At 45.2% G+C, this 14,154-nt stretch overlaps 1 protein-coding gene across 9 annotated transcripts in view; it reads right to left on the bottom strand.

Annotated features, from left to right (window-relative positions):
- TACC2 (transforming acidic coiled-coil containing protein 2) overlaps positions 1-14,154 on the bottom strand; it is a 125,838-nt gene that overhangs the window by 80,008 nt on the left and 31,676 nt on the right. For all 9 annotated transcript variants that reach the window (XM_021529311.3, XM_021529303.3, XM_077784730.1 and 6 more), the window contains one exon: positions 8,493-14,114. In XM_021529311.3, the coding sequence (XP_021384986.2) occupies positions 8,493-14,114 (5,622 nt within the window). The remainder of the gene's footprint in view (positions 1-8,492; positions 14,115-14,154) is intronic.

Here is a 14,154-nt window from a genome sequence, read left to right as displayed (position 1 = left end):
TAACCATAAGCTTCATATCTCTCCCACAGCAAGAGAGTTGGTAGATTGGGCATTTGGTAAGCAATAGAGATATTTTGGATAAGATGCTGGGGTTAAAGAGACTCATTTTAGCTGAGTTAGTTTCCCAGTTGACTCCATGCCTCCAAACTCTTCAGCTGTGGTGCCAAAACTTGGGTTTTTGGGTGACAAAACTAATAATTCCTCTTCAGAGCTCAGTCCAGTCCCTAGCAGGACTGAGAATCTCCTTTTAGTATTAAGGTACAATGATACTTCGTGAACTTCTCAAAGCACCAATTCAGAATTGGGCTGCAGGGGGAAAAAGGTTCAATTTTTAATTTTTTAACTCTTTTGTTAAATAAGTCAAGTGTTTCTACTTTAAGCCCTTGTCTGATCTTTTATAAGCAAAAAGAGGCAACAGATTTTTGTTCAGGTAAATTTTGTGTTAGAGGAGAGCTTTCCCACCTGGTCTGAGAGCAGAAGACAGGGATTTCCCCTCCACGTGCTCATTGCTGCTTTTAACAATTCAGATACCTGAACAGGAAATAGAAGACTACACCAAATGATCCCCAGACACCAAATCAGACACTGCAATGGGTTAAAAAAATGCTGAAAGACACGTAGATGCCAGCACCATCTGGGCTGCAGGGCATGGCTTTTCACTGTGCACAGTGTGGGGAGAGCTCACTTGCCTGCAGGAATTGAAGCCAGCAGCACCCACTCTGACAGCAAGAATTAAGATGAGCCTCAGAGTTAAAACTTTCTCTATCATATCCTGCTCCCCAAGCAGTAGGAAATCAGCCATGGAAATATTTACTGTCATTTTTGATACAGGTACAAGGATCCAGTCCCCCTCTCATTTTGGGGGGAAATTAACCTCTTTTGCCATCTGGAAGCCATTTCACAAATAGCTTCTGCAGGTATAAGTGCCCTGGGGGGAAGGGAATCCCTGCAAAGAGGATGATTCATTAAAATAAATGTTAATTTTCTTTGTGACCACGGACAAGCCACGTTCCTGCTAACATAATCAAACCCAGCATTTTTAGCATAAATGCTCATTTTTCTCAAACAACATGCCTCTACCTGTTCATCCCTTAGCCTTTTGCTGTGCCAAAACCCTTTGACCTACCATGAAGCAATTTCAAGCCACCTTTGTCACAGAAACATTTCCAATTGTCTCCCAGTGCCCTCTGCTATTTAAACATGGGGAGCTGATGGGCTCCAACTCCAGGAACAACGTGCTCAGGTGTGCCTGAGCTACCTGAACAGAGGGCTTGGGGGGTACAGAGGGAACCAGCTGAAAAACAACAGGAAAATAAGAGATAACCACCCAGCAGACAATGACAGGGCTGGGGCAGGGCAAAGAGATGCCAAGGAAAGCCTTGCAAAGGTTTCTCAGGAGGCCAGAGCTGGACCAGAGCAGCTGATGAGAGGGACTGGGAGCAGGAAACATCCCAGAGGATGGCTGTGCCAGGGTCCAAACCCTTCCCTGGCTCCCAGGGAAGTGCTGCAAGGAAAGTCCAGAAAGCATCAGGATGGCACACACTGCGAGGGACACTTAAAAAATGTAAATTGTGGAGTCACAGAATGGGCTGGGCTGGAAGGGACATTTATAGGAGCCACCCCCCTGCCATGACAGGGACACCTTCCACTATCCCAGATTGCTCCAAGCCCTGTCCAGCCTGGCCTTGGACACTTCCAGGGATCCAGGGGCAGCCACAGCTGCTCTGGAAAACCTCTTCCAGGGTCTCACCACCCTTTCAGGGAAGAATTTCTTCCCTATATCAAATCTAGCCCTGCCCTCTTTGATTTTAAAGCCATTCTCCCTTGGCCTATCACTACATGGCCCTGCAAAAAATGTATGTGTGATTTTAAATCATTGTGTGTGAAAACTTGGTGCCCATTTTAAGACCCTTCTGCAACAAATTCATATAAATGTACTTCAGTTTTAGAATAAAACAGGAGTTTCTTGTTCCAGAGGTTCACAGTCATTCACTCTGCAAAACCACAGATCCAATTAACAGCAGAGAGCCTGGCTGAAATACCCAGCCACGTCTGTAACAAACACCTGAACTTTGTATTTCCACTTCTTTCCACATACAAATTGCCCACAACCATCATTTGTGGTGGCTGAAAATTAGGTTGTGTATTTCCCAGCAATTTGTACTGGAGAGGCTTTAGGATGGCTGTCTTTTTAAATTCCCAGCCTTTCACCTTAATCTAAAGCAAAGTTTAGTGATAACTTATTACATCTTGGACGATAAAAGTGATGAGAAACTGCCATTTTGCAAATTTCCAATTAAATAAGATTGGTTTTTAGAAAACCCTAGGCTAGACTCAAAGCCTCACAAATACCAATGATAACTTCTCTAGCAAACCAAACTTATTTGGAGTTTCTGCCAGAAGAACAAGATTTGGAGAATGGTAGATGTAATGTAAGTTCCATGTACCATCACAGCATTAAGAAAAAAAAGAAGATGTGGAAAATTTTGGAGACTTTAAAATATTCAGCCAAACTAATTCTATCTTTTGAGTATTTAATAACACTGTTAGGAAGGGGAAATGGGATTTTTAAGTGTCTATTTATTTTTTTTCCTTAGTTGTTAGTAACTGAGTGATGTATTCATGCTTTTGCTTCCATTCCAGGAAACAAATCCAATCTCCTCTGTCTGCTGCAGAGTTATTCTTAGCTGGCTTTGATATTTCTATCAGCTAGAAGAGCATAACAATGTTATCATGGTTACAAATTCCAAAGATTTTACATAAGCTCTTGAGTGCCTTAAAAAAAAAAAAAAAAAGGTTTTATTGATTACACTGTTTGTGCTTCAACAGCCAAAGCAGCTAGGAAAAACAGTCTGGAGAAGAATTTTAAAAAAGCAGTTTGATGAGTTTCATGGAGCACATGGTCCATGTTTTTCAGATCACTATGGACAAAGATAAACCAAGATTGACAAACTGGAGGCTGGGAAACACCAGACCAATGAATCACTTAAATCCTACTTGCCTACCTCTGTCTTCCTAATTTGATTATTTTATCTGTTGAACAATCAGACAATTTGCCCTCTTCTTTAAGCAGAGCAGGACAGCTGTGGGTATGGTGCTTGTAGGATGGTCTGGGTGGAAAAGGATGGCAGGACAGGGCAGAATTCTCCCAGGCTGAGCTGCCAGAGGCTCAGGGCCAAGTCCTGTGCTGGGATCTCCCCAGTGGAGCAGAGATTTTGGGCCAGCATTTACCCCCTTGAAGGGCAGGCTGCAGCCTCTCCCACAGCTGTCTGGAAAGGAATGTACCAAGAGGGAAAGCAAGTCAATTAGTGAAATTAAATTAGAGACAACCCTGTGCAGTCCTGGGGCACTTTTGGACAGCTGCTTATTTCACTGAGGATGGTGGATACCAAACTGGGGAAGGGGAAGGGTTGAGCCTGGCTGAACAAAGAGGAGGTGTCAGCGAATTTCAGCAAGGAGAAGCAGGTTACCATCACATTTTGGGGCTGGTGCTTGCCCACAGCACAGGATGGTGACAATCAACATTTCACAGGGGCCTTAAAATCCAGAGCAATCACACCTTTGGTTGCAGCAATTAACATTTCTGCACTTATTACTGCAACATGAGAGGGAGAACAACTTCTAGGCAAAGAGAATGTAAGAATTAATCTGTGAGGTGACTGTATATACAACTTTTTTTTTTTTCCAGTGCACCCAGATGTTAAGGAATTGCAACAACTAAAAAATCCCCTCGTGTTTCTAGCAATGCATCTGTGGATTTCCACACACCTGGACCAGTATAGATAAAATAGGCTCCTCCAAAAAATCAACATAAAAGACAAGAGGAAAAATAGAATTTAATGCAAGATCTATGGAATTCTAGCTCTTCAGACACATCCTTGTGACTGTAATTCTGTTTTCAGAGATGCCTTCCACGGGGTTCAAAGCTGGAGCTAATCCTATTTTGCATATTCTATTAGACAGAGGGACCATGGAAGAAGCTCCATGGTACATCCAATTTTCCAAGAAGCCAGAAGATATTGTGTTGGAACAGAGAGAACAGGGGATCTGTAAGATGCAGAAATGATTTTGAGAAAACAGGCAGATTACTTGGAAGAAGCAAGGTTGAAAAATACATCTGGGGAAATCTAATTAGGAGGAAAAAAAAGTAATCTGAAAGAAATTTTTATTTAATAAGGAAAGAAGACAAAAAATGATGCTGAACTTCCTGTCCAGACATTGGGCAAAGTACGGCAATGTCCATGCTGGATTTGCTCAGCAAATTTCTGTATTTGGTTAAATAAATGCAATGTCTTGAGAAACACAAGGATGTGTGAAAACAACAGCTCATGTATCACCCATCCATGTCAATACCTACATTATGAATGTGTGGCATGGTCTCACATACCTGGTATTTCACTGGAATGTGTTTTGAATACAACAGGACATACTGTCCAATCAGCATTTTATAAATACTTTACAAATTTCATAAATGCTTCAATGCTGACTAAACCAGAGATCAGCTTGGTCAATGGATTTCATGAGAATAGCTGGCAAAATTCCCTTTCACTTCCTGGGAAGCAATGGGAGATGTTTGTTGGGTAAGAGCAAAGTTATCTTAATTTTTACTCTTCTGTGAATAGAAACTTCAGTATCTCATGCTTCACACAGATGAAATTCCCTCAGAACTGCCCATCCTGTTAATTCAGTTCAGGACTGCAGGCATCTCCACAGGCACAACTGCACTGACAGCTGCACCTGCTAAGGATGACAATGACAGGAAGAAGGGAGGAAAGTAAAGAGAAAGAATTCAGATACAAAGGAAGAAGGGCAGGAGAGATAAATGACTTGATTAATTTTGTGCATTTCATATATGTGTAAGCTACTTTTCCTTTTGCTTTGTGAGCCTGAGGTGCTACACACATGAATTGATTTTGAAGTTAAAAAATAGGGAAATAAAGAGCTGCACAATCAGTGTTTTGATAAGTTTCCTTTTAACTCCAAACTCTTGTTTTCAGATGCTAAGAAAACAAAGAAACAAAGCCTTAGTGCTCAAAACCCACTTGCCTGATCTGAAAAGCAGTTCTACATTCCCCACCTCATCCAGCAAGACTGTTAAAATATTTAATACTGTATTTGTCATCAGAGAAAAAAAAAGACCATATTTACTAAGGAGTGAACATTCTTTTTGGAGTTACTGAACCTGCCAATTTTTGATGGCAAGAACAAAGAATGAAGCAAATCCAAAAGTATGTCTGGACCAACTTTAGAGATCTTGTCTGACCTATGCAGAGTACATAAGGAATGTTTTTCAAGTAGTTTTGCTGACTCCAACTGCTGCCATGTACTTCCCATATAAAAATATTGTTTTGATTGATAAGTGATGGGAGTCAGTGCAGCAGAACTCTGCATTCTCTCAGAGCATGGGTGTCACTGCTTGCAGTGTGCTCACAGCTCCCTGTGCTCTTCCCTGACTGCACTCCCAGCCCAGCTGAGCCCCTGAGCATCTCTGGGAGCCTGGAGCACCCAGAGGCTTGGAAAAAAACCCAGAGGCTTGGGAAAAAACCCAGAGTTCTGCCAAACCAGCACGTCAGCCACCACGTGCAATGTGCTCTCTGCACCTGCACATCTGGGAACGGCTTCACAGCTTCCCCTCAAAAATCTCCCTCAGTGCTTTTTCCAAGAGACAATGGCAGCTTGCACGTGCCAGCCACTTGAATTACAACAGCTTATCAAAAAATCCATCCCACCTCTAAACATCCCTACAATTTGGCCATCATTTCCAATTTTATTCCACGCTCTGCCCAACATCTGTCACAGACCATGGTGCAAACAGGAGCATTTCAGGGACTTAAGGACTCCCTCCATTCTCCCTCCATAAAAGAAAGATGTGTAGATTGCATTACACAAATGTGTGTTACATTATACAAATGTGGGTTTCAATTGCAAAAGGAGAAAAAACAAACCAAAAAAACTCCTCAAGTCTTGGTCTTCCTTTCCAAGTAAACCTCAGATAGAAAAGTGAAGAAAATGGAAGCCAATTAAGTAGGAATAGTGACATTTTGATGCCAAAATGTGGCCATTAGGAATACAGGTTTTCTCTTTTTGTTTTTACAGAAGATTTGCATGGAAGTGGTTGGTGCTGTACTGCTGCCTGCAGACTCATCAGGCTCTCCTCATCAGCTGCCCCCATAAAGGTGGTGGGGGCAGGAATCCTGCAGGCAGTGCTTGTTCATCTCCTGACCAGCCTCCTCCCAGGGTACAGCCACAAAGCAAAGAAATTCCTCTCTTTCCTCTCCAGGAAGAAATCCCAACAAGAATTTAAAAGTCAGATCTCACAACTTTACACCCTCATGCACAGTTCAGTGGGGTTTCCATATGAGGGATCTTGTAAGAGAGGGAGTTATAGAGAAGAGGTGGAAGGGGAAGAAAACAAAGCTGAAATTATTCAGAACCGTCTCAGAAAGAAGGTTCTAAATGGTTCTCAGAACCATCTCATTCTCCTAAACATAATTTACTTCTTATTGATATTTATTTTGAGAGCTGGGGAGGAATCTTTCTCCCTGGTGTTCTTTATATCAGGTCCCTATTCTCACAGCTGGCTCTTAGAAACATGCACCTCATTTTGCATGGCTGTAGTAGTTTATCCTCTGTAAGGATGACAGGGCAATAAACCACTGCAAAGCACTCAAAGCTTTGTGGCTGACATACACAGCATATGGAATACACCTTGAAATTCAATGACACAAACCCAGTTTTAATCTCAGAGGAAAACTGGACTGGTCAGTGTATTGGACCTGAGGAAGACAGACCAGGCAGCTCAGCTAATGCTCTCTGCTTCTTTTTTGTGATACAAATGCATATTGCTCTAAAAATGAGCAATATGACTCTGAGAGTCCCCAGTGTTTCAGCCACAGTCCAAAATGAGCAGCTGCCTGTTGATGCAAACCCTCACGCTGGAAAAACAGGTGATAATGAATTCTTGAAGCATATGCAAGCATTAAGCAACCACTCCGTGAATTGTCAGCAGCTGTTTCAAGAGCCCTGCCCTGCCTGCCACAGGTATTTATTTAAAGCATGGTACCCACCCTGATGTGAAACACATGCACAGATTTATGCACTGCCCTGAGTCCCTTATGGCTCCTGAGCCAGCCCCTGCCAGCAATTGGATTGGGAATTTTAAAGCTGCCCACTGTGAAGCCTCCCATCATGTGAAGGGAAGCAAAGAAAAAAGGAAGGACCCCAAGAGAAATAACAGGGTCTAATTTCCTTGTCATTTTATAGACAGATCCTTCAAGAGAAAGTCATATATCTGTCTTAGTTTCCAACACTTCTAATATTTTTCTAATATGCATTCTGCTCACACTATTGAATGACATTCAGCCTCCATCCCAGCAGGCAGAACTCCCCCACGTTCTCACCACAGCTGAATCACTTCAGGAATTTTCACTTACAATATGGTTTTATCACCTCAGCCTTGAAGGAATGTGGCACTGGAACATTTTCCCTCATTGGTCAGTTAGTGCCATCTATGTTTTTGGGATTACTTAGAAAGATTCCACCCCTGCAGATCATTCATTGGCATTGTCTGATATAGTTTAGATTTTCCCTGTGCTCTGCTGTTGTCTCAGCCATCGCTGCCTCCTCTGATACAGAAAAGAGAGGGACAGCATGCAAAGAAGTTCTGAGGTTACAGAGGAAGCAGTGACATGACTAGATAAAGGGAAATCACCTGTTCTAAGATCATAATTATCATGAATTAACTGCATATCAAGCTAGGAATTCAAACAGCAAAGTAGAAGCTCATTAAAAAAGAAAAAAAAAGTCTAAACTTTATTAAATCAGTTATTACTAGGTTTGGAAAATAAAAATAAATAAAACCAAAAAAAAAAGCAACTCTGAGGCTCTGCAAGTCCCAGCTCAGAAGAATTCACATCTGAAACAACTCCATGTCATTAGAAACACTGAATAACACGGTGATCAAAGGTACTGTCAGTGCAATTATATTGTACGGGAGGATAAGAGGGAGGCCCAGACAACTAACTGTGAGTAACTGGGTTACTCCTTAGTAATTGGGTTACTCCTTGTTTTTAAACACTGCACTACACCATGTGAATGCTGCAGGTCTCATTTAACTGGGTCACCAAAACTGAGGCAGAAGTCTCCTAACTTAAGGCTAGGAAGTGCAATTTGTATGCCTGACTTCAGGCTACGAGGTGAGAACGCTGGGAAGCAAACCCACACAGGTATGGACAGGAACCTGGCCCAGCAGAGGGAACAGCTCAGAACTCTGCTCCTCAGCTTTCAGGACCTCTCTGTCCTTACAAATATATATATATTTTTCCACATAATCCATATTTAGAAGCAACATATATTTAAGATAAAGTTAAGAACAGAGTAAGTGACATGCCCTCCCAAACTGCCCAGACAACGGGCACCTGCCTGGAAAATTGCAGCCCTCTCCAGCCCTGGGCTCCTGCCAAGCATTTCACAAAGTAATTCAAAGTAAATACCTTTCAGAGGGTAATCCTGCCACAGCCATGTCTTGAAGTTCACTGAGGTCAAGGTTCTTAGGCTCAGTTAGTGACAGCTTTCCTTTGGCATCCTGGAGGGAGCTCTCGTGTTCTGAATTCATCTTGCTTGGCTGATTTTCAGCAACAACAGGACCTGCACGTGCAGAATCCTCACCCTGCTCCATCACAGGGAGGGCTGCAGAGTGATTTTTGTACAGGTCTGCCTGCTGCTCCTCAGTGCTCGTGTTTATAGGTAGGTGTCCCTCAGCAGTGACTAACATCCTTGCAGTACCAGTTTCAGGGATGTCTCCACTTTTTTCATGACCTGTCCTTGCTGTGCTTAACACTGTGTCACCTTTTTCTTTCACATCTCCCTCAGTCATATTGCCAGACTCTAGTTTACAGTCAGTTTGCAAGCAATCATCCTGGCTTACTTCAGTTTTTAAGTAATTTATTAACCCATCCATGGCCACTCTCTTTTCTTGCTGTGCATCTTGAGAATCTCCCGGTGTTTCCAAGCATTTCCTATTTACTGCTTCATCCTGTATCAGCTGCATGTCACTCTGAGACCTAAAGTCATGCACAGAATTGCTGTGAATGTTTGCCTCCTGTTTTCCCTCAGGTGACACACTGAAATTGCCTGGCAATTCTCCGTGGTTGTAAGATCCTCCCGGGACAAGCGTTGAAGCTGCCATGTCAGAGATGCTCTTGGCAACATCTGCATCACCGTGCTCACTTCTCTCCTGTTCATTTGGCTTGGGATCCTGGCCCTGTGCAGCAGGAAGACTTACATCCTCTTCAGAGGGAACTGGTTGTGCATTGCACTCTGTAATTAAGTTATTTCCTTCTGTGGCAGCAGCATCTTCTACGTTCCTCCCCTGAAGATCGCCTGCAGAGAGAGCAGCTCCGGTGAGCTGCTGCTGGCTGTCGGAACACGCAGGGAAGTTCTCAGCTGCTGCCCCATCAAATGAAGCTGGTCCTTGCTTCTTTATCTCTAAGCTTATTAGCGATTCAGGATCAACGCCACTGGCACACACGCCCTCCTCTCTTTCCATCTCACTGCTCTCAGTGGGTTTGCCTGGCTTTTGCAGATTTTCCGGAGCTTGTTCGGCAGATGGAGCGCCATCCAAGCCAGGGACCACTTCTAAACAGCCAGAGGGCTGCCTGCTTTCCTCAGGGTCCTGGAGACTTGCTGGTGGCAGCTCTGCCCCTGGGTTTTCTTGTTGCAGAGATCTGCAGGAAATCTCAGTAGCTAAAGGCAACTCTTGCCCCTCTGCTGCTGAGCTGCCCTCGGGAGCTCCTTCGCCCGCCTTGTTTGGTTCTGAGAACTCCTCAGCGCCACAGAATTCTGCTGTGTCCTTGGCCACTGGACTCTGCTTGAAGCCTGCATGGTTTTCAGTCAAAAGTTGGGGTAATTCAGCACTCAGTGTGCTGTGGACAGTTTTTTTAAAAATCTGGCTGATGTGCTCCCTGAAGTCTGGGATGCTGGAGCCAATGTCCAGAGAGCTGCAAGTCAGAGTTTCATGCTCCCTTCCAGAGTTCTCTGCAGACTGCTCGGAAACACTGGTGTCTGCCCTGGTTATGTTATTATTCTCTTTTGAAAGCTCTTCCATTTTTTCTGAATTCCCAGGTTTCTCTAAGATCTTACCATACTTGTCATCCACGCAGATATTGGTTGCAATTTCCTCATTACAGCCTTCTCGTGATGATGAAAGGCTCAGCAGCTTCCCTTCTGTAGTAGGGAGTGCTAACAGAGACTCTGCTGAACTGTCACTTTGCTGTTCTTTGAAGTTTAGCTCACTTTTTGTTTTTTTGGATTTAATTGCAGAGATCTCTTTCTTCAGCTTCTCAGAACTGAAGTGTGATAAGTTTCCAGTTCTCTGCCCTACATTCAAAGTCTCTGACAGGGCAAACATTCTGTCTCCATCACCCTGAAAGCTTTGGTCTGGGCAGTCTTTTTCACTCACACACATATTCCCTGCAGAGCTGTTTTCTGAATTTGCTGTTTTACCTGTGCTTACCCTGGGTGAGGGACCTAAGGGTGCTGGCACCTGAGGACCTGGGGGACCCTGCAAATTAGAGTTACATTCTAAGGTGTTTTGGGATGCTACAGCTTCCAGCTCATTGTTTAGTGATCCCCCACCAGTACCCTTGTCCTTGTTGTTTCCAGGTTGCTGGCTGGGATGGCTGAGTGCAGAAATGGTAAAATCTGCTTGACAATAACCAGGCTGCTCTGTTGCATTTTGAATGCAGCTGGATTTATATGAGTCATCAGTGGGAATGACTTCCCTGTGTGCCTGTAATGGTGAAGGAGATCCTTGTGCCCCTGGATTTGTATCAGGCTTTATATTGCTTATTTCTGGGACAGAAGCACTGTCCTCACAATTCATCTCTATATTTCCATTTTTCTGGATGACTGCCCCATCAGCAGTCAGAATATTTTCAGAGTTTTTTGCCATTAATGGCATTTTCCTTTGCATTTCTGGACGAGATATTTGGGGATCATTTTTCTCAGAATGATCAGAAGTACGTGCTATTTCTGTGTCTCTTGGCAAAGCCTGTGCTATGTTAGTGGCACTTGCTGAATCCTGCGTCCCTGTGTTTCCAGCAGCAGCACAGCTTCCCCCAGCATTCTCCTCCCTCCTGCACACGCTGCCTGGCTGCTCACTCTCTCCGAGCTCTTTACAAAACGTGTCTCTCTGACATGCTGCTTCGTGCTGCCTCCCTGAGATCAAAGAATTATCACCCTGCTCGGGCTCGCTTGAGTTTTGCTTGCTGCAGCACTTTTCTGCCTCGCGATGGGTTTTGTTTCTCTCCTTGCGACCTCGCAAATGATGCGCGGTCACACCAGCAGCGTCGTGCCCGTGTTTGCTCGCATCCTCAGCGCCGCTGTCCTCCTTGTCCGGCTCCTTTGGGCTGTCAGAGCCACTCTGGGGCGGTGCTGGACCCGGCACAGGAGATGGTTTGTCAGGGTTGTTTGAAATGCCCGGAGGTGTTTGTGCTACGTTGCTGTGGTTGGCTCGGTCCGGGCACTGGGCTTGTGGTGCCCTTGCGTTGTGCTGCTGCTCATCTGCTCTGCTGGCAGCTGCCAGCCTGCCCTGCTGCTCCTGCTGCTCCGGCTCTGTGCTTGAGCTCCAGCTGCTGTCACCAGCAGCAGACAGCGACTGCTCTGCTTGCCCTGCTTGGGGAGGAGCTGTTGGAACACCTTCATTTTCCTGCCCCTCTGGGACACTGCACTCCAGCACCTCTGAAGAGATGCAGGTGTCCCTCTCAGAGGGGCAGTTGTTTGCAGTGACGTGGCTGTCACCCCTTTCCTCCATGTGAACTTGGTGATCAGTAAGTCCTGAAGTGCTGACTGCAGTTTTGGGGGGTTCTGAACGAGCCATCTGTGCATTTCTGTGACTTTCTGCAGCCACTTGCTCCAGCTGAGCTTGCACCTCCGATTTACATTTACCTTTCTGAGCCAAATCTTCATCCTCCACAGAACTTTTCGCTGCAGTTTGGTGCTTCTCTTGTTGAACGCCCTCATTTTGATTTCCATCCCCAGCACTGCTGTGTGCAGCTGCAGGTTCCTGCTCTGGATGTCTGTGAGGTGCCTTGGTGATGTGACTGTCCTGTTCTTTGGTTTCCAGAGCCTGTGAGGCCTCCTTGGTTTGTCCCATGGTCCCTGCCAACTCATTTAAGGCCTGGAGATCGAGTTTTAATTCTGGCATCTTTGTACTTTCTCCTGATTTGCTGGAGCTCTCAGGCTTTTCTTGACTCTCAGCTTTGGGTTCAGATTCCAGCACAGCTTCTCTAGCAAAAGCCTTTTCCCAGGACTCATCCTGCTTACTCTGCTTAATATGATTGTTCCCAGGGTGGAGGAGCAGTGAACTGTGTGCACCATCTAAACAAACCTTTTCAGTCCTGGTACAGCCTGACTGCTCCCAAGTTTTGCCTTCTGCCTCGGTGTTAAAGCAATCAAAACTCCCTGGGCATTCCTCCCTGGCCAGCTGCAGTGAAGCCACCAGCTTGTTCTCCAGGCCATCTGGGGCAGCTGTTTTCTCTTTGCTCATTTGTTGTTCAGGTTCACAACCACGAGGCTGGGAATTCCCTTCGGGTGATTTAAAGTTACTGTCCAAATTCAGAGGCTTTCCCCCACCTTCTTCCCCCAGGTCACCTGTTGAAGTGTTTTCACAAAGACTGGATTTTTCAGGATCATGTTCCAAGTGGATATTTTCCATGTCCTGGTGGTGGGTACTAACAGAGCTCAATAGCTGTCTTCCTGCCTCACTCAAGCCCTCAGGTAATTCACTGGTTTCTGACACTTGTGCATCCTCTGTTCTGATTCCATTTTTTCTTCCTGTTACATCCACCCCCGTTTCTTTTTGATGCAGCTCTGTGGATCTGCTCAAAGAAGTACTTAATGCATATTCTTCCAGTAATAATCTTTTATCTACCACTGAATTTTCCTTGGTGGGACTGATAATGCTTTCTGTTTCAGAGAGTGTGTTGCTTCCTCTAGACACATCATCAGCTTTTATGATTTCATTGCTATTGGCTTCTTTTGGGCTTTCAGTTGTGACAGCTGATTTTTCTTCTTCCTCTCTCTCAAATGATAAAGGCACACTGAAATTCTCGGCACTAACAAGCTCATCTTCCTTTTGAAGCTCTCTTTGAAAAAGGGGTTTGTTTTTTTCCAAGGCTGTTTTCACTGCTTCGCTCTCTGGATCTTGAGAGCCATTTCCAGGCACATATTCCCTCGAAGGCTCTTCAGGCTTTGGTACCAGGAAGAGATTTGGAGGGCTAGGAGGCAACTCTGATATTAAAGTACAGGGTTCTGATTGCTCCCTTTTGCTTCCAGATAGAGCTGGATTTGCCTCATTCCCTTTAGCTGTTGTTTCAGCCCCCATCTGTAGATTAGAGGTCTCAGTGAAGCCCTGAGCATTCGCAATTACTCCAAATTTTTCACCAACTGAGCCTCCTGTTGCTGGATAATTTGGGATTAAGGTTTCCTTTTTCATTAGCAGACCCTCTCCACCATCTGTGTTCTGTCTACCTTGCTGCATTACTGCCTGCAGCTGACCTACTTCCAAAACTCCTCGCTCCTGCTCGGCCTCCTGAGCAGTAAAACAATCTCCTGCTGCTTCACCCTGGGGACACGTGCTGCCATGTGGCTCCCTCATGCCACCCAGCTGCTCATCCAGCTGGAGTGATCCTAATTCACCCAAACTCGCTGCTGTGGCTCCTTGCACTGCTGGGAGTGCAGGGCTGGGCTCCTGGCGTGGCATCCTGGGCTCATTCTCGCTGCTTTTAGTACAGGAGGCAGCAGAATTGTCCACAGATCCAGCATGTGCTGATCCCTCTTCTTTGTCGTCCCCTGGACCAGGTGATGGCTGTGCTCTGTCGCAGGCTGAGGTGAGTGATTTGTCACTGCTGCCTGTGGCAGGTTCTTTGGGACAGCCTGGGACAGGCAGGATTCTCTCCTTTGCTTCAGCAGAGCGTTTTAAGGAATCAGAGTCTGTCTGTCCTCCTTGCTCTTGCAAGGCACTGTTCTGTCCCGTCCCCTCTGGAGACCCCAGGCTGCAATTTGGGCTGGGTTGCTCTTCAGCACTGTGGCTGGTGATGCCTTCATTACCGATGCTGCCAACAATGGAAACGTTTATTTGTTTCATGTCAATAA

Source organism: Lonchura striata, chromosome 7 (genome assembly GCF_046129695.1).
Source record: "Lonchura striata isolate bLonStr1 chromosome 7, bLonStr1.mat, whole genome shotgun sequence".
NCBI classification, from domain to species: Eukaryota; Metazoa; Chordata; class Aves; order Passeriformes; family Estrildidae; genus Lonchura; species Lonchura striata.
The sequence above is the reverse complement of the archived record's forward strand: the minus strand, read 5'-3'. Positions and strand labels throughout refer to the sequence as shown.